Source organism: Pelecanus crispus, chromosome 5 (genome assembly GCF_030463565.1).
Source record: "Pelecanus crispus isolate bPelCri1 chromosome 5, bPelCri1.pri, whole genome shotgun sequence".
Classification (NCBI taxonomy): Eukaryota; Metazoa; Chordata; class Aves; order Pelecaniformes; family Pelecanidae; genus Pelecanus; species Pelecanus crispus.
In genome coordinates, this window is record NC_134647.1 from 12253631 (window position 1) to 12274364 (window position 20734).

The following is a 20734-nucleotide window of genomic DNA, read 5'->3' on the forward strand; positions in this document are numbered from 1 at the left end:
CAAGGCAGAGCACAGGGCTGGCACTCACTCTCTGAGCAAGGGATGGTTTTAACTAGTTGGATCACATCTGGGGTTCAGAGTTTTCTGTTAGTGCCCATACAACTTTGCACAATGAGTCAAATAAGGTGCGTGTAGCACTTCAGTCCCGGGATGACCTCATTTGGAAATATAAAGATGTAATTTAAACCTTGTCTGTCTGAGAGTGTTGTATTTCACTCCAAAAGCCTCAAGGTTTTTTTCCAAAAGACTGAAAAATCTTGAATGGAGACAGGCAAGTACAGCCCTGCAATTCAAAAGCTGGAATATTTCATGATGCTGGCAGTGCTGCATTCCTGGTAAGAAATACTGGAGGCAAAGTGAAAGTCTTTACTTATACTTAGGAAAGAGAGAGGGGGGGGAAAAATGTGCCACAGTAATATTACTAAGCATGAATTAGAAAGGCAAGTTCACGTCAAAGAAGGCATTCCTAGCAGAGATAAAAGTCTTATTTTACCAGCTCCAAGTGTCACTTCAATGACGTCAGTTTCAGGGAACCATTCACAGTAGAAAAAAGATACATATATTTGCATATTTTTCCCAGGGAAGAGTTGAATTTACAGGGGTCCTAGCCAAGACTCAGAGCAAGAATTGAGAGGCAGTTTCCCAAAGCCTAGGGAAATTTTAAGAAACTACCATTAGCGAGAGAGAGAAATTCAGCTTCTGGCTGAACAATTTATTTCCTTGATAAGATAAACATTTTGCTGGTACATGACAGTATCTTGAGAAGAGTTAACAACCTATAGTTATAGTGAGCACTCAAGAAAGCTAATTAAAGTGCCAAAATGTTTTATGTCAGGTTTTCCTTTGCTAGCTATCATGTTCTCCCTTTTCCACAGGTGAGGGCAGTAAGAACTCAATGTGACAACTGCACTAATGCTAGGCAGTGTCCAAGCAATAGAAATATATCCTCCGGGGTCATAATTCACTCGTCTTTTCTTTATCATATCTTCATGGGAAAAATTCACTTAACAGTCAGCAGTCATTTTCTATTACATAAATTTAATTTTACTTGTGGTACCATAATTCATCAGTCACTATAAGGGAGCAGCAATCCAGACAGTACACTACTGAATTCTGGCACATCACTCGTCTGGACAGGATCATTACAGAATAACCACAACAATACTTACATAAATGAGACCAAATCAATCCCTTCCTTTGCCTTTAGAAACTCACAGTTGTTAAATCTAACCTAATTTACTGAGAGTAAAATATATAGGTTGGAGGAAGAAACCTCTTCAAGTCAACACCCAGCCTCAGCTGGCAGACAACTCCATATGCATCTCCTTTCATAGGGCTCCAGAAAACAGGAAGAGTTCTAAAGAAATACTCCAGATTCTGTATTTAACTGATGACCTGCTTTACCACCCCACTCCGTATTCCTATGATCATGCTTTCCCTTAGCTCTGCCACACTCAGAGTTTTCACATTATACCTTCCAACTTCCTTCACATCGCCTGCAATGTATAGCAGCCATTAACCATTGGCAGAGTGACTTACCGCTGATGGGTGTTTTCTATTCAGCCCAGTCCCACTGCTCAAGTACTGCACAGACTCCACTCCATAGTGATACGTGTTTTGGCCATACAAAAGTACTGCTGGGGGTCAACAGCTCTTGTCCCTTGAAATTCCTCCAGTGCTGCAGTAGAAATATGTCCCTTGCACATGACTCAATATCGAACTCACTGGCAGAGATGGAAAAGGCCAAAACTCAGATCACGGGATGCACATGTTGTGCTATAATAATGCCAGAGGGATAGAAGGCTTGGATCACTAGCTGTGTAAGTATTTCGTAAGAGCCTAGAGATGTTTTTAAAAACCCTAGCACTAGGGGTTCAAAGGAAAAAAAAAATGCTTCACGGAAGTAAAATGTGTAACTGAAAGCTACAGAATACTTTAATAGCATTGAAGAGAGACAGAGATATAGCAATATAGTTTTTAGTTCTGCTTGGTATATCAGTTCCCTTGCTGAGAAACTAAGTAGAAATTAAATTGGCAGCTCAGTCTTAGCGAGAGTGTTCTTGTTAGCAGAATTAATGTATGCATTTGCTTTATGGTATTGTTTTTAATTTCTCCATGCCTTTAATTCCCTCTATGAAAATGGGGATATCTCTCATTTTATCCCAGGTCTGCATTTTCTGTATTTGATAAAGTAATGTTTCATATTGACATCACTTTTTTAAAATGTGCAATGCTGGTAGTAGCAAGGATCGTGGTTCCAGTGCCAGTGTGCTCCAAAAGACCAGTTTCACTTTCAAGTGACTAGAGAGTTGGGCTCGTGTGTAAATACAAATTTGCAACTAGACCCTATGCTGAAGTGCCTATGCCTTCATGTCAATGCAAACCATGCGGAAACCCACCTTTAATTTGCAGGATCCATGTCCTGTGGCGGGGAGAGAAGGGCACGCACTGTGCTGGGCTGTTAGGTCAGCTTTATGCTAGTGCGAGGGAGGAGACTTTTCCCTCAGTGACATTTAGGGAACTATGCCAGCCATCAGCAACCAGGAGCTCCCTACTTGCTGTAGTCAGGTTTCCAACTCAAATTGCTGGAAGTAAGTGGCTGAACTCCAGCTGATGGGATTGACAGTTTCAGAAAAGGGAGTAGTTGTAAACTTCCTGCTCACTTTAACATACTTCATTTCTTTATAAGCTGCCCAGTCAGAGTGGGATCTTCAGCTTTGGTTTTAGGCACTTTAATTTCAATACTTAATTTCCAGATTAATTCATGCTGGGAAGCAATGATTGACCATTTTGTGTTGTATATGTTGATGGTGGAATCTAATAAACACAGTAATTTTCTTTATGTCCTCCTTGTGAGCTATGTAAGAGAACAAGTTTCCTTTACTATTGAATGAGTGGGCATTTCCATTTGGTAATTTTGGTTTTTTTAATCAGCACATATTAACACGAGGCAATAGTTCAAGGAAATACTCCCTATTTAGAAAAACATGCAGAATGTTGGTGTACAACTCTATGGAGTTCAAACCCAAAATGATTTGTGGCCTCAAGGAAGAAAGTGGGGGATCAAGGCACTCCTCATATCTGTGTTACTTGGAAAGGAACTTCCAAGGAACTGAGAATTCTTCCCAAAGAAGAATCTGAAGCAGTACTTCCTGCATCAGATCCTAACTTCTGCTTCAGTAACAATATCACCAGGAGAAAGCTATTTTACCTTGATTAGAAGCCTTTCAAGAAAAGAGAATCTGCCCCTAGGTGACTTGTTCCAACAAGCCTTAATTCTAAAATCTCCCCTCTTACACCAATTACCTTCAATTAGAAAAATTATTATTCCCAGATTTTATATAATACCACCGATGTGGAAGAGGTCAAGATCTCAGTCTCATGACTGCTGAAAGATGAGCTGATCCAGTATCTAATGGAAAAGATAAGAGTATATCATGTATATTTATTTTTAGAGAGTAAAAACTTTTCAGTTCACATTTCAGAGCTTTATTCCACATCCAAAAACAACAGGAGGAAATGAGAACTGCTCTGCTCAGCATTCTGCAAAAGCCAACAACAAAAAAAAGCCATTAGAAGATGGACCAGTATCGCCAGAAACAGCTGTTTTACAAGCCAATAGATCAATGGGCTTAACAAATGAGAATGCCCTGCATGCTAGCATTTTCTTTATGCAATTTCCCACTGCTTTGAATCTGAATATAAAGACTGAAATCCTGTCTGCAGTGAACTGAATAGGGCAAGGATTTCTCCCTAAGGAGAGGTTTTTAGATAGCATGCTGAAGAGGGCTTACTGTATAGAACAAAAGCCATCTAGCTTGCCTTTTGAAAAGGATGAAGAAATTTTGCACAGTAGGTTACTTAGGACCTGACCTGGATGTTCAACGTGAATTTTACTTACTGTAATAGTATTCATTATCTATTGATTCTTTAGCACTGAGTCCAGTTCATGAACCCACTTTCTCCCCTTTATACAATACTTACATAATACCAAATGACAATCCAAATATTTCTTTTTCTGTGTATGAAATATTTTAGATTATAGATTGCATATAGAAAAAGTCAAAGATTGCAAATGAAAAAAATATACATTTTATACATTCTCTCTTCTTTTCCTTTTACAAAGGTGCAGACCTACAGACCTCACCTGAAGTCTGTCTTTCTACTATATAGTATTTAATGAAAATGAAACGTTTGAGCCCAGGGATAATTGCTTTGTATATTTTTGAGGGAGAAAAATCCAAGAAAATTAAAGATATTAAGGACTAAGATCCAGATTAAAGAAGCTAGTTAAAAAGGTATTTTATTAGAGGAGTAATCTCTCTCTCTTTTTTTTTTTTTTTTTTTAAAACAGGCTTGGACTTTTTTTTTTTTTTTTTAAATCTGAAAAGTCTCATATAATCACCTGACCACTGCCTGCAGCCAGGAAAGCCTGAATATTTAAAGACTTAGTAACACTTCTGGAGTCAGGCGTATAATTAAGAATATTTTCAAAGCAGAGTCTGCTACCATAAAGATTGCTGTGAATTTCCTCCAATATACAAAAATGGCTCTGAATTTGGGTCTGTATCCTGTGTTGGGACAGCACAGGACAATGCTATAGTTAAGTACAAATGTAATGTTTGCAAGAATTCCTGTCTCCCCCCGCCAGATTCCTAATCCAAACAAGAAAAAAAAAGGCAAGTGCAGTGTGCCATCAGATGTAATTTGTGATGGCATCCAACATGTGAGTGACAGAGCAGAACTAGGACTCAGCTCTTCTGGCCCCCAGTCAAGTGCTCTATCTTCTGCACCAAATGATCCCTCTGATAAACGTTATGGCTAGATTCAGCTGTCTCGAGAGAAAGCAAAGTCCTCGCTGAATTTACAGTAATGTTATCTCATTCCCACTTAACAATAAAAAACCTTCTGCCTTTTTAGCAGTTTCAAATGCAAAGGTAAAGCTTTGCTCTAGGGCTGCGCCATGATGAGAGAGGAGACAGAAATCGCTGCTCGCAACCCAGGAGGAGTTGGCTCACAAATAGGTTGAAAGAAATACATATGACTGGAGGCACAAGGAGTGCTATTAAGCAGAAGTGCAACTTGAAATTGGTAATCTTTGAGAGGCTGTGGTTTTCTTTGTCTAAAATGTTGTTTGGCATTCTTGTCTGAACGTTCAACTAATGTGTTAGGTAATCCTCGGGCGTAATAGCAAGATTTGAGGAAAGGACAAAGTGTGTCAGCTAAATCTTTGAATTCTTTTGCCTTCAGAGTAATACCAACTCTTAAATGTTACTTGAGAATTGTTTCTGGCACTGAGTTAATACATAGATGGTCGCAGTGCAGGATTAATCCGCTGCCATCCTCGCACACTGCTAGCACTGCAGAGCTCTTTGTATGTGTTTGTAAATGAGGCTGCTGCAAACAGCCAGACTTTTTAAAGGTAGGACTCCTTCTCCTGGCTCCTCTGGATGGAGATCTCACTGGGGCACACACAGGGGTCACCCATGGAGGCTACAGCTGTGAAAAAACTCAGAGCCTGAATCTAAAATCCTGGGAATAACTCTGCTGACTACGCCGGAGTTAAATAGGCAGGGAAAGCACTATTTGCTGAACACATTACCCGTTGTTACTGTTATCAGTACCACACGAGTTAATTACAGCATGTATGTTACAGTGTTCACCAAGCACTATCAACTGTGCCAAGAAACCTTAACGAGAGAGCATGATATGGTACAGTCTTCCAGTGCCAATAACTCAGTACCAGTCTATGTGAGAAGATAAATCTTCCCAGTCCAACGAGATTCACTCAGACCATCCTGGAAGATAAGCTCAACTACACACTGGAGGAAAAAAATCCCATTTTAAAGTTGGAGAGTAAAATAACTTGGAATGACAGTGAATTGTTCCCATGTGGTGAAACGTCACCACTAGGAGTCTTGTGCCTTGTTAGGTCCTTGCACAGCTTTGGGATGTGCTAACACAGAGTCCCCTCACAGCACATGCTAACACATGTGTCGTGGTTTAACCCCAGCCAGCAACTAAGCACCACGGAGCCGCTCACTCACTCCCCCTGCCCCGGTGGGATGGGGGAGGGAATCAGAAGAGTAAGGGTGAGAAAACTCCTGGGTTGAGATAAGAACAATTATTTTCAATAACTGAAATAAAATAAAATAGTAGTAATAATAATAACAATATAATAATAATAATAATATACAAAGCAAGTGATGCACAATGCAATTGCTCACCACCTGCCAACTGATACCCAGCCAGTTCCCAAGCAGTGATTGCTGCTCCCCAGCCACCTCCCCCCAGTTTCTGTACTGAGCATGATGCCATAGGGTATGGAACAGCCCTTTGGTCAGTTTGGATCAACTATTCTGGCTGTGCCTCCCACTCCCAGTTTCTTGTGCACCTGGCAGAGCCTGGGAAGCTGAAAAGTCCTTGACTAGCATAAGCAGTACTTAGCAACAACTAAAACATCAGTGTGTTATCAGCATTATTCTCATACTAAATCTAAACCACAGCAGTATGCCAGCTACTAGGAAGAAAATTAACTCTATCCCAGGTGAAACCAGGACAACATGCTAAGGGCTTCGTGCAAGCAGCATAAGAACCGATGTCTGAACTGAGACTGAACACAGGTGTGCCTCCATGCTGCTTCAACAGCAAGTATGATAACTCAGCTCCATCTGTCATTAATTTGGGTAACATTGTGTAGAAAAACTGAGAGAGAGGTATAAAGTGATGTGGGGAGTTCATTTTCCTTGGAGCAAAGACACAGTAATGCAGCACTCTGGAGGGTGAATTCTCTATAGTATTCTGGCATTAGCATCAGTGACAATAACGAAAGTGTTTAGCAGGAGCTGCCTCTATCTAAGGATGATACACTAGTTGCTCAGATTCAACAAAGAACATACAAATATATTTAATCTTTAGCTGTATACTGGAATTTGTTTCTATTCAGTAAATGTGTATAAGGACACACGAGCACACAGATAGGCTTAAGTTGGCAAGTGAACCTACCCACCTTAAAAAAAGTAAAAAACATGACACAACCCTAGAACTGATTTAGCCTTTCCCCAGTAGTAACAGTTTTTCCCCTGTACGATTTGGTGCTCTATTTATCTCATACACATCTGCCATTCAGTTCAAACCAGGTTTTGGATAGAAATTCCTACAACCCTTTCCAGTCTTGCATCCTTAAACCAACTGTTGCCATGACAGGCTGTCTTTCAGGGTACAGCCTGATCTTTTAGTGTGTTGTTGGCACTATAGATCTTATATGCAGCTACAGCATGCAATATGGAACATCTTACCTAGACCTTGCTTGTCTACCATAATTCATGCAACTTCATCAATGGGCTTGGGGCAAACAAGCAAAGCTTATGCAAACGCTTAAAATTAAGCATGAGCTCAAGTACTCTACTGAGTCAGGGCCTTCCTCAGGAGTGATAAAAGTGGAAACATGGAAAAGCAGGATGAGTCCATGTAGGCTGAAGACTTAAGCACTTCTTTGGCATCGGGCAAAGTATTTGCATACATTACAGTGGCCTTTGGACTGTGAGGGTTAATACTTTTCTAATGCACATTATTGGTCAAAAAAAGCAAAAGCGTTGGGACATGCTTTTAAGATAAATGCAACAGGTGGTCTTACAAAGGTAATTTATTTGCAATTAACTCCTATTTCTGAGTCCAGCTTTCAAAATAACCTCTGCACTGAACCTTACTTGTGAACTTTACAGCCATAAACTTGAATTCTGATTTTGTGAAGACACCCTTCTACTTTGTGTAAGTGGCAGCATAATTAAAGCCCTGAAAAACAGATAAATCCAGAATTCTGCAGAAGTCATCCTTTTGCAAGTTACAGATGGTTTCAAAACAACACACAAAGAGAATATGGACATTCTCTCAGTGTATATGACAAACCCCATCAGCATAGCTAAGGTAAATTGTTACTAACAGCCCATTTACTCCTACCACCAACTGCTAATTCAGCTAAAGACCACAGTTGGAGGTATCAGGGTGACAAATTCAAGTCAGGCATCCTAGTGGAGCTAGGAATCTGGACTCAGATCATCTGATAATTAAAGCGATGAGTACATACGTGCCGACAGCATGCAGCATTCCAACTGAATCTAGCGCATCTTGGGGCCATCCATATGCTCCACCATGTGTCCGTGAGGAGTGGGGTCCAGAATCACAGTCTCTGGAAAGGGTAGGTCTCCCAGGCTCTCAAGATACCAGCCAGGATTCCAATTTTGCTGTATTAATTGGTGTGTAAGCACCTGAATTCCCTCCAACAAACTAGTGATTTTAGCTCAGAGAGCAAATATAGAACATAACCAACTATTTTCCTATTCAGAAGCTGGTCCCACAGGGCACATTCTACTAGGGAAGAAAAGGTTGTTCTGGGCTGTATTTCTTCAGAGCCAGTTCAACCTCTGTGTATTAACTACAAAGAAGTTGCAGCAACAGAGATGTTACCATGTAAAACAGCAGTACTGATGAGCACCTAGAAACGGACTGGATTTTAATAGCCTAGCATAGGGGAATACAAGTTTCAACTCAGTAGAAGACAAGTTGCTTTATTATGCCTTCTATTCTGCTCTTCACTTACATTTTTCTGGGGACGATTAACTGCAGTGTCTTTTCACATTTCAGTCCTACCTTATCGCTGTCCACTGTGTTCTGTGATGTCCTGGATGCAATGGAAATGGTGTCAGGTTGACTACTGCCATCTCCTTGGCTGTCTGCGTCATCTACTCCATCTCTGCAAAAGACATAATAGGGAAACAATGATGCTTACTTAACACACCACCTTGGAATGTGCACAATTTTATAGGTGGATTTGGAAAGTGCTGAGTCAGCGTGCCAGAGCTGTCTTTGTGCTAAAATTACCTCACTGATGCAGCCCATGTTACTATGTAGCTTGCAATTTAAAATGATGTCACCCTCAGCCTTAGGGTTGGGATTAGCACATAATCACAACGTTTGTTGCTGGAAACAGGATGGCCATTGCCTGCGTATTTACAGCATAGGAGGACTCTGGTGTTCAGAAATAGCTCTGTAATGTGGGTGTCAGGCAGAAATTTTCCTTCAGTTAGATTTCTGCCTTAACCAAAACCATTCAGCCCAGGCTACATGTGACACTGGAGGAAGGGGCATTTCTCTTGTCTCATAGGAACCACATTTTCAGGGATTTAATACCAAGCCATAAAAATGATATCCAAACAAACATAAATAGGGACAGTGTAGAGCTCTATAAGTCAACCTCTATGAGTCTGCTAAGAGAAGGTATTTTCTTCCCTTTTGCTGTACAGATACAGTTCTCCTAAATTTTTACTGGTCTTTCAAAATAAACATTTAAATAATACAAAATACATATTTAAGGACAAAGAAAAAAAATGTCAAACAATTCAAAATGCCAGAGGAAAAAAAATCTGTTAATACTCAAATGTGAAGAAGTAAATTCTACTTCAGGAAAGAAACATAACTTTGGACTCTGAAGAATTTTTACTGTTGATTTCTCCCCAATACTTTGGAGTACTAAAATAAAAGACTGTTGTATGTATATCACAGAAAAGCTTTCTAGCTACTTTTGCCAAGACAACATGTAAAAAACAAAGATGACAAAAACTGCTTTTGACTATAGTAAGAAAAAGTAAGTGAATCCAGTAAAAAGCCACACTGCTGTTGGTCGAGAAAACGCTGGTGATTTCACTAGCGTATAGAATGACTGAGGTTACCTTTTACTGTTGTTTCGCTGCTTTGCTGGTGTCTTGGGGAGCTGAATGGGCTCTTTCAGAGCTCCTTTCAGATGGATAATCCTTTCTTGAATGACTTCCCGGATATTTTTGATCCATTCCTGTTTTGTTTCAATACTGGATGCCTAAAGTTCCACAAGGCAGAAAGACAGACACTTTATCATATTCCCAGCATGTCACCTCCTATGTAGAAGAATCACGGTTGGCTGATGAAAATGCATGATTAACTGTTTCTCCTCTCTGCTGTACTGCTTTAGCTGCCAGAGTACCTGGTAACCCCAGGAGAACTGAGGTACTTTACCAGACCTGTGTGGCAAGCAACAGTAAAGCAGCTAAGCTCTGGATAAATATATTTAATGCTAGCAATACAGCATGCTCTATGGAGGAGAAATAGGTTATCAGTGCACAGCTGGGATTTCCTCAGACAAAATAACTATAATACGAATTCTTCATTAGAAACTCACTTGACAGGAATGGCTGTCAGCTCTGCAGGTCTGAGGAACAGGTTGATTGTCGATAAGCCGTCGGCAAAGGACTAAGAGAATTACACCTCCCAGCCAAACACCCTGAGACGTGCCCTGTGTCAGTGTGCAGCTGCTCAACCCAGGTTGCAAGAGGAGATGCAATTTCAGCAAGGCTGCACACCTGCACTGTCTTGATTCATACTGAGCTGAATTGCTCCTGATGCAGGCATGACCCTGCTGACAGACATGGAAGCCATGCGAGTACAAGGAGGGAAGAAACTGACCTTTCATTTAGTGCTCCCAAAGCCTCAACTAGCAGCTCTAAAGGCAAAGAAAACAAGCAGAAAAGACTTACTTTCAGCACCGTTTTATTGTCTGAGGATGGTGTTCGTCCAGACCACAAAGCAAATTTACAGGGATCTCCTTCAACATGTTCAGTCACTCCAAGTTCTGAGGTCTAGTGTGGAGGAAAGATGATGAGAAATTTCATATACATGAAGCCTCATGAGTCCAGAAAACTCTACATTTATAGGGAGAAGTGGGGAGGCAGGGATGGATAGGGGAGTGAAATCTTGTCTCTGCTTTGCTACACACAGATAAAAGAAAAGGAAAACCACCAGGCTATGGCAGGGAAGTGCATAGCTTGACTGATCCTCCTTGCATTTCCCACCCACCCTTCACATCTCACTATCTCAAACCTCTCACGACTCACTGCAAGCTTCGCTTCCAGGTGAGCCCTGCAGGGCCCAGAGCCAGCACTTCCAGGTAGCATGAGTATTCCCAACCCAGCATGGAGACATGTAAGCCATCCCCCAAACTCCACTTCTACCTACAAGAAACACAACACCCAGAATATTTTCTTTGTAGCCACACCTACCAGTAACTTGTTCTTGTAAACATATTTTGTGTGTCCTGAAGAATCTTTGATCTCTTTGCTAAACACCAAAGAGATTTCAAAGAGAAACAAATGCCTCTCACGGCCTTTCCGAATGAGAGACTTGGGATCCCACACTTGGAAGGAATCCTGAAGAATCAGCTCTCCCTGGACGTCCAGGTTCTCATCAAACCCTAAAACCACAAAATACATTAGCTTGTATTTGTTCTTGGGACCAGTAGTACCCAGGAACACCAGAGCAGTAAGGACTTGAAATAACAGAGTCTTTCTCTTTTTTTTTGTGCGTATTCTGAAAGGATATTAATGAGCATCCATTGCCCCAGTGAAAATATTTTTCTTTTTTTTGTTCCTACTGCAATGATATAATTATTTCACCAGAGGCGAATACGTCATATGTGAGAAATGAGACTGCTGTTGAAGTATAGTAGTAATTACTTAAATATTATAAAGGTTTCAGTGGTGGTTACTGTACACAGAACTGCAATACAAGGAATGTTATGCATGTCAGCACAAATTCAGAGAAACATAACCTGTGGTAGCTGGAAGTACCCCATCATACCATGATGCCTTCAAGCATGCTAACCCAACCTTCAAGGGCCTGTGAGTCCACAGCAGTGGCATGGGGGAGCTACATCTGTGAGATCGAATTGGCATGGTGTCTGAAACAAGCTTCCAGGAGGAGTTTCTCATCTTCCAAGCTGCATGGCAAAAACCTTCACATAGCTGAAGATCACAGGACTCCCTCCACACATAACTGTGTGGTGCTGGTCATCTCATGGAGACAGACTATCCAGGCGTTATTTTGGGAAACCTTGCTTTTCACCAGACACCACAGTTAAAACCATCTTTATAGTGTTTCTACCTATGCTGGGTCAGTTTAACCCCCTGCAATTTTAATCACCTGGTCTTAATGTGCTGCTTAACTACCGGCGCCGCTTCCTTTTTCTTGCCTGTTTTAGTACTCTTCTTGTTTCCTGGTTCTGACTCAAACCAGGCTGGAAATTATTTTCCCAGGCCAAGAAAATGTTTGAGAGACAATAAAGCACCTCTGTCCACAATATTTTTAAATTTTAAAAATACTCCACACATCAAAAAGCCAATAAAAGAGTTAACTTTGGGACAATCAAAATATATTTTTCTGTAATTTTGTAATACTTTTTAATAATACTTTTTTCTTTTTTTTTTTTTTAATCTTTGGGATAATTATATTAACATTTTGAAACACAAGCTGTTTTGACTCAGAAAACCAGGACTTTTTCTTTTGAAATGTTGAGACAGTATTTAGAAATGTTTTCATCCAATAACCTTTACGGCTGCCAGCAGCTAAACTGATACTGTTTCAGGAGGGCTTTTTTTGTTTCATTAAGTAAGAAGGTGTTAACCAAATATATATATACATTGTATATGTATACACACACACGTGTATGTACATACATGTACACATATAAATACATATATTTACATACACATAGGATATAAATAAATTAAGCCCCAAAACTTCCTAGCCAGCTTTATTCTTCCAAGACTTTTGGACAAATATCAGAAAGGAGCTAGGAAGTACCTGAAAATTATGACCAATCAACGGTATTGCTACAGTCAACCTGTACTAACTTCTTACACAAGTTACAAGAAGGCTTCATTTATCAGCAGGTCCCTCCCCTGCCCGGCCACCTGCCCATCCGCTACCTTCCAGCATGCTGACGTGCATTGCGTCGTTGGCCTTCTTTGGGACACTGAGCATCACTTCCAGACCATCTTTGAGTTCCCCTTTGCCCTCCTCGCAGCAGGTTAGCAGTTCCTAAGAAGCAATGCAGAACACCTATAAACAAACTCTGCCCAACATGCTGGCTTTATATCCAATTGTGTTACTTGGTACATGCAACTGCTTTGCTAACTGTGACAGGAGAAAGCTGAACCACATCAGCAGTTCACATCTGCTCACAGATAGTGGGGATCAAATGGGAATGACTATAAAGCAAGACAAAACAAGGAGCTCTTGAGTGAGACTGCACAGTCAGAAGATTTCTGGGGACTTATGCCTGTGCAGCAGACATTGATCAGTCCAGCTGTGCCAGCCAGGTTGCAGGGACCCCTGCCTGATACAGCAGCACTGGTGAGTACCGCAGTGCAGGCAGGGCTGGCAGTGTGCTGTGCCCAGGGCAGGGAGGTCCCTTCAGGAAAGATTCACTTGAGGAAGAGACCAAAGGGGTGATGACTGGAAGGGGTGTTTTAGCCTTCCCATTAGCAGATGGTTTATGCAGTGCAGGCTCGCTGTCCCACAGCACTCACAAGACTATGGTAAACCTTTGTGTTGTTTCAGTAAACTGGTACAAAGCACAGATTTGTCAACACATTGAATGTACTCAGTAAGTACTTTCCTAGTACACCATATCACTCCTCTGGTATATATACAGGAAGCTTTAAAGAGATGCTAGTATTGTATCTACTCCTAGCTTGTCAAAGCCAGAATCTGTCTCTTCCCTTATCCCCCAGATATTTTTTTCTTCTCTGGTTTACTAGTTTTGAATTGAACAGTGGCTAGTTAAATGACATCTAAAATTCACCTGCTCCCAAGATACTGCAAAAACCTGTAACCAGTTTACAACATACCAACAAAGGTGTTTTTGGTTTTTTTCATGGGAAATTTTAATGTTTCACTTGGAAGTCCTTTGCTTTGTATATCAAGCTTTTCCATGTTTGTCAAACACAAAAGTGTCAGCTCCCAAACAGAAGCTAACACCAGTGAAGGAATCTCAGTCAAGAGTCAGTGAAATTTCTCAAAGTTCATTATTGCTGTCATTGAAGCCTTTAATCAAATTATTATGTCACAAACTTAGCAAGAAGGAAAGTAAACAGTTCTGTTATCCCTTCAATTTCCCTTTCCCAGTTCTAATTTTTTAGGGTTAAGTCCACTTTGATACAAAAAACCCCGGTTGAAACAGGTGATCAGTTTTTTACTGTTTGTTTTTTTTTCTTTCTGTGAGTCTTTTCCTTTAAAACACTCAACCTGATTTCACACTTTGTTGCCATGCTCAGGCCTCGGAAGTAAGAGTAGCAGCTCAGCAGTAGCTGCTTACAGGTCATGAACAGGTGATGAAGCAGCTCCCTTAAGAATAAGTTCATCACACCTGGAAACTGCTCTGCATGAACTGATTTGGACAGCTCACTAAGGTACCTTCAGTAGGAGCTGGTATTTTGTGATCCTCTGGACAGGCTTGATTAAATAAGAAGAGATAGAGTTGGCCAGACCGTGTCTTTGCTGAATTTCCTAGAAGAGATAAAAACAGCAGTCAGTCATGGAAAACTATTAACCCCCTTGCAGACAGAACCACCCATAACTAATTTTAGCTCTGGATCTCTGCATTTCTCTGTTTAGTTTTTAAACTCACTTTAAGCTCACGTGCAAGTAACCATGGTTTCAGAGAGGCTGGCAGTAAACTGCAGTCCCCCTAAGGCCACTTAAACTGCAGGGGCCCTATGCAAGTCAAGCTAAGGCTATGTTGAGTAAACTACATAGGCCTTGACTTAAATATGACTTATCTGTCATGTCAGCTGGTTTCTCCTAGCTATGAAGGCTGAAAGCAGAGTCTTAACATTCAATTAAAAAGGAGTGACATTAAATTAAATTGCATGCGTAGGGTGTAATTTAGCTGTCTAAGCATAAGCATCTAGTACCTTTTGAGAGCTCTGGGGTAGTTGAAATATCCACATGGGAGTAACAGGTCTGACACAGTGCTGACAGACATATGCTATTCTGAGGAGGCAGCTGGGGGCCAGAAGAGATACCCTTACGATACCTTTTACAGCACTGAATACTTTTGGTTTGTCACCTGAATCTCAACAAAAATGTCTGTGCTCTTCAGTGTGATGTGAACTTCTGGAGACATTGCAGATTGGCTCCTGATGAGGTCTGCAAAGGGCACAGCTGCCTCCCTCCAACTGGTTCCAGTGGGAGTTAGGAGCTCCCAAAAATCCTACTGGACCCTAATGCACATATTTAGCCATCTAAGAGACTTCAAACTCATGCCCTACAGGGGCAGATTCTCTGCTGAAACAGAACAGGTTGGAATTCCTTCTGGCTCTGCCAGGCCCTGGGCATGCCTCCCCTTGCTCCTGGCCATCAGGAAATCCTCCGTTCTTAAGGGAGCAGACAGAAAGGGGGAATGGGACTTATCTCCAGCTCCTGGAGGGTAAATCTGAGGCTGTAAAGGGAAGAAGTTACAGAAGATGAAGGGGGAAGGGCTGCCAAGAATGGAGATTTTCTTTCTGTATACAGTCTGATTTTCTGCTGAGTACTGGGGAGGTTACTGGTTTTTTTAGCTCCTGTGTTTATCTTTGTGCTGGGATCTAAAATAGCCACTTTTCACACAATGTGCCAACAGATTTTTTTTTTTTTTTAACTAGCCAAGTTTATTTAAAAAAAAAAAATAAAATAAAAAATCTGTGGTGCCATGAACAAGACCCAAAAGGGAAGGGGCTCTGTGTGGGGGTTAATGGAGTTTGCATGAAGCTGAGTCATGGCTGGCTCTGAACAGGGACAGCGTCTGCAGAGCACATGGCTGGGACTCAATTAGTAACTGCAGGAGCCAGCAAGACCTCGGCCACGTCTGTGAACTTCCTGGAGCTGGCTAAGTACACTTGTTTTTGTAGGATCCAAGTAATGAATTTAGCAGTATTCCTTCCTCCCAGCTCTCTGAATAGCAGGGCATGCTCCCAGCAAGATGCCTCCCCTTCAGGCAGTCCTTGTTCTGCCAGAATGCTCCCCGGTCAGACTGTGTGGAGACAGAGTGGGTTGGTGGAGTGACAGCTGTCCCTGCTGCACAGGAACCTGCAACAGGGAAGCAACAGCACTGCTACACGGCAATCAGACAAATACACTGCTGGAAAGGGACCTTATCCTTGCAGCTCCTCCTTCTGGTCTCTGAAGTGTTGGAGTAAGATGGCAGGCTGCAGCAGCGTGTCTTGGGTTGGCTTTGTAACTGCTGGAGAGGTCTGAACTTACTGTGGGTGGAGGTAGAAATTGGAGAGGTCTGTGCAGGGCAGAGCATGGTAGTGCAGACATTTCTCCCACACCTCTTAGTAACATGAAGCAGAGAGATATCTGAGATAGCTTTAAAGCACCTGGCAGGTTTCAGAAGCAAGCTAGCCACAGGGCTCTGTGCTCTCTACTTTGCCCTGCTTTTTGTTTAAAGCAAGCTCGGTTCATGTTATAGTGCACCATGGCTCACTATTAGACACAACTTTAGTTATTCCTTGGGTGGAAAAGTGTCCCAAGGACCTGGAAGAAATTAAGGTATCTGACAGGCACCACGTGCTGGCAGTTGTGTGTTGCAAACCAGATGAGCTGCCAAACAAGATCAACGTGTAGTCTTACGTGCCATGACAGAATCCCAGAAAAACACCAAAAATATCCTCTGCGTAGGGCAGCACAGGACACTCACAGGACTCCATGGACAGCATGGAGACAGGAATACTTGAATCCAATTTCATACCATAAGAATTTCTGAATTTACCATGAAGCAGTGATAAAGTGCCCAGATTTTATATCAAATCAAGAGAGATTAAAAAATTAAGCTAAGTCATCTAATTGTGTATAGTTGTTTAGTAGGAGCACAAACTGCATCCTGAACTGGGTGTACAGACCAATGGCTTGCAGAGTAGACTGATTCAGCACTAAAAACATCATGAAACATTTAGTTTTTGTAATGTATGACATAAATCTTTGGTAAGCAATTTCAGAAAAAATATTACTAAGGAGAAACTGAGACCCTTCTTGCACCTCTGCCCATTTCCTAAGCGACACTAGCTCAGCGGAGAAACTATCCGAGAACCGTCACCCACACAGAAACACAAGGCTCTGCAATGCTACCAGAGTCAATGAGCTTTACCATGTTCCACTCCGTAAATGCTGGTCATGCAAATTAAAGGTGCCCTGTGGCTTCTTGAATATAACAACTGATCTTTCCCAAGATTTAAAGGAAAAAAATATTCAAAACAGCAGAAACATATAGTTGACTGAACCAAAATCTATCCTTGTCCTGAGGACCAAAGCTCACTTAAACAACAGACACTAAAATCAACTCTATCACCTCAATAATACGCTGATTTCCACCAGCTGAATCCCTTGCAATGAGCCCTGAAGCTGCAAATTTTCCATGGATTTAAAGGGTTTAGACAGATTACTGGGACTACTTGTTTCCATCTCAAAGGTGGCTTTCTATGACAGTTTATGCAATTTAAGGCATTGTACACCTGTGATTTTCAAGCAGGCTTCTTACTAAGGAGTGTTATTCTAGATAACTCACTCTCATCACCAGGGAAATTCCAGGTTCTTCCTGGAAGAAAAGAACCAGCCATTTTCTCGGTATTCCTGGGGCCAGACTGTCTCCTGTCCTGCCACTTAACCACTGCCACTCCAAGATCAAGATAAGAAGGATCTACAGGTACTGACTACCTTAGTCAGACTGAGTGACTCCTAGAGGATTTTTGTGGGGGGATAGCCAGCTTTCTCTTTTTGCACGGGCATCACTGGGTAGCCCACCACAATTCCCACCAATAGAAGGAAAACATCTCCCCTTGCAAAACAGCAGATGCTGACACATGAATATTCTCTATTAAGCAACATCAAGCAGGTTTCTAGCCTGTACACAGAGCTGGAGCAGAAAAGCTTAGCAGAGGAAACACTTTTAACCTGTGCAAGCAACACTGACAGACACCTTAAGGCGGCTCAAACCCTTCACGAGTCACCAACCAATCCAAACCATTCAACAGGCTCAAGCGCCACCTCCTGGAAAATCCCTTTCAGTTCAAGTCTACTTCTAGACCATTTGGTAACAAGGCAAAAGATAAAGGTGTTTATCATTTTTCTTCTGGCTCATGTGAGATCTTTCAGTGTGGAGTTTAACTGAAACGCTATAATCATTGGCACATACGAAACCCAGAGAAGGTGATTCACGTCAGGCAGGCTGGATTCTGCTAAGTGGTTAGATTTGTAAAAAGATTTTCAATGCTTTAGAAAAGAGGTCTTAGCATTTTTTCAGAAAGGCAACTAATTAAAGCTATAAGCCAGCAGACAAGCATGGCAAAATGGATGAGGTTCCAAGAATCAGAGGGAAAGCTTAGTTTAAATGTACTCAAAAAATTTAAAGATTTTTCTCAGCCTACAAAACTGGGTTTGGAGCCTGCAAATGTTTATCACCAGGTGTAGTGCTTGTAAAGGAAATTGTCTAATTGCAGTCAATGGAGTCCCTTACTAGCATGATGAAGCAAATGTCTAATATGGTGGGTAAAATTTGCAGAACAGGAGAACAGGGTCTTGTTTTGGACTTAGGGATTTCAGGTCATAAAATATGATGGGATCTGCTTTTCATTTTACCGCTAAATGCAGAAGTAAAGAGTACATCTAAACCAGATCTTTAGAAAGGATTGGGTCTGAAAAATGCACAAAGGTTCCCATAAGAATGTGTGTCTCCATGATCAATTTTCACAGCATGTTATATCTGCAGTGGAATGAAAAATCCAAATGCCAAAGCAAAAAAGGAACCCGTTGATCAGAAGTGAAGAGGAGGTGTTTCAGCTGCACTATGCGTGCTGAAGGAAAATGGCAATGGCTGCTTACATCAAAGAATGTCCCTGCATGTTCCAGGATGAGCTGGCTGGAATCAGGCTTGTTTTTGCAGTAGGTGACGTACATCTGAAATTTATCTGCCTGTGAAAACAAACATCAAGGGAAAAGCAAGATAAGCTATTTTTCTGCTTGCATAGTCTTTCATTAAGGCTCACCAGGATAAATACAGGTGATAAACGCCCACCTCTCAAATCAACATAAGAATTGCAAATTAAGAACAGAAGACTTACAGACAGTTCATACCTTACCTGGGCAGTTCTGAGGGGAATGAGGTGCACTGTGTAACAGCTATGGGAGGCTTTCTTTAACAACCGTCACAGAGGGAAGGATTAAAACTTTAATCCAGCTGTAAAATAATTTCTAAGAGCTCTAATGATGTTATGCAGATTGTATCCAAAAGTCTGCAGGTCTCAAAACCCAGTCATGAAACATTGGCTCTATCACCTACTTTCAGATAAAGCCAGGGTAGAAGCTCTGGGCAAAAGACTCACCTAGCTTAAACTGGCTCAAGCCAACATTTTTGACTTGAGACTGGCTCAGATTTGTGACGCCTGGCCCAAACTTGCCTTTCCTACCTGGGTTCAGACTTTAATGGCTCAAACTTTATGTTGTGCTAGGACTGTTTTGCATTTTATTTCCTAATTTATTTATTTTTAAGAGGAAATTAAAAGCATCTGTGCACTCCTGCCTTAGAGCAGTTTCATATTACTGAAGTCTGTTCTCAGGGAGAGGCAGGCAAACAGGAGAGAAGGATGGCCTCCTTTTATTACTATTGCATTTTTTATACCAGGTATCTAAATAACAGAACCCTGCAATTGGGCAGGCAGCTTTTTATGTATGTCTGTAACCATACACACAGGTTATGTACTGGACATGTACTATTCCTGAGAAGATATGGTAGTATCTTAAAAGTATCATGAAGATTTTGCACAGAACAGTATGTAAATGTGTCCATCTTTGATAAATATGTAACCTCTTCTTTGTAAACAATATTTCTGAATCCATTTCATCAATATTTATGTCATGTTTTTAAATTAAAAACCCATTTGAAATCATCCAAACTTGCTCATTATTTTGGTAAGTGAAAATGTTCCATAATGACTTTTAAAATACTAATTCCCAGCTTTAAAATATTAATAAAACCGTCAGAGAAAACATGGCGATGGCTGACTTGTGTGGTAAATATTTTGAAAAGAGAACAGCTTTCATACAGATGAAGTACTGTAGCCAATTCCTGGAGCCTCCTATGCCCATGAAGGCTCTTAGCATCAAGTTTCCAAAGTCCTTTGGATATTATCCTGGCATTGGGTAATGGAATGAGAGAGCACAGGGGGTCAGCAATTTGACACTAATTTCTGAAGAAAAATGGTGATAAAATATGTTGTTTATACCTTCGTAGAGGTCTCATGGCACGACTAAAATTCTCTAAGGAGGGTATATTAAGATTTTAAATGTCTGTCCTCCCAGAGCCCTTCACAAAGAAATGAATGTCAACACTAAATACAGGTTTGGTTTGATGAAGTCCTGTTAAACAGGAACCAGTGGAGGCAAAAGCTGTGCTGGTCAGTGCGGGACAAGGAGAGAGGCTCTGGAAAGCCTTCACACCGCTGCTCAGGAGAAGACTTAAGGGAGGGAACCTTTCACCCTGGGAGAGGTGAAGGACAAAGCAGTCATAGTTCCAGATTAGCTCCTAATCTTACTTATCACTAAGGATATAACCTTTGCACCAATTCCCAGCTTGTTTCTGTCTGTGCTGGAGGAATTAATTTGAATAAATAATGAAAAGAAGAAGCCTCATTACCCAGGTGACAAAGCAGTGGCCCACATCCTCAGGCAGTTGTTCGTATTTCTCTAGTTCTTTCAGAAAAATGCTGAAAAAAGAAGACACCAATGTAATTAGTTACAGTCAAATACCCAGGAGAAGCAGAATGACCAATGAGTTAATCAGTGCTAATGATCAACACTTGTATCTTGATTACAAGGCTAATCAAGTGTCCTGCCA

The 20734-nt window shown here is 41.2% G+C and overlaps 1 protein-coding gene across 1 annotated transcript in view; it reads right to left on the reverse strand.

The window, feature by feature from the left end:
• Positions 1 to 20734, reverse strand: part of LOC104031638 (kalirin) — a 432630-nt gene that overhangs the window by 35455 nt on the left and 376441 nt on the right. The window contains exons 26-33 of the mRNA XM_075710381.1: positions 20534 to 20603; positions 18724 to 18813; positions 14281 to 14373; positions 12792 to 12903; positions 11088 to 11278; positions 10566 to 10667; positions 9729 to 9871; positions 8650 to 8752 (exon numbers count right to left, since the gene is read on the reverse strand). Coding sequence (XP_075566496.1) covers positions 8650 to 8752; positions 9729 to 9871; positions 10566 to 10667; positions 11088 to 11278; positions 12792 to 12903; positions 14281 to 14373; positions 18724 to 18813; positions 20534 to 20603 — 904 coding nt within the window. The remainder of the gene's footprint in view (positions 1 to 8649; positions 8753 to 9728; positions 9872 to 10565; positions 10668 to 11087; positions 11279 to 12791; positions 12904 to 14280; positions 14374 to 18723; positions 18814 to 20533; positions 20604 to 20734) is intronic.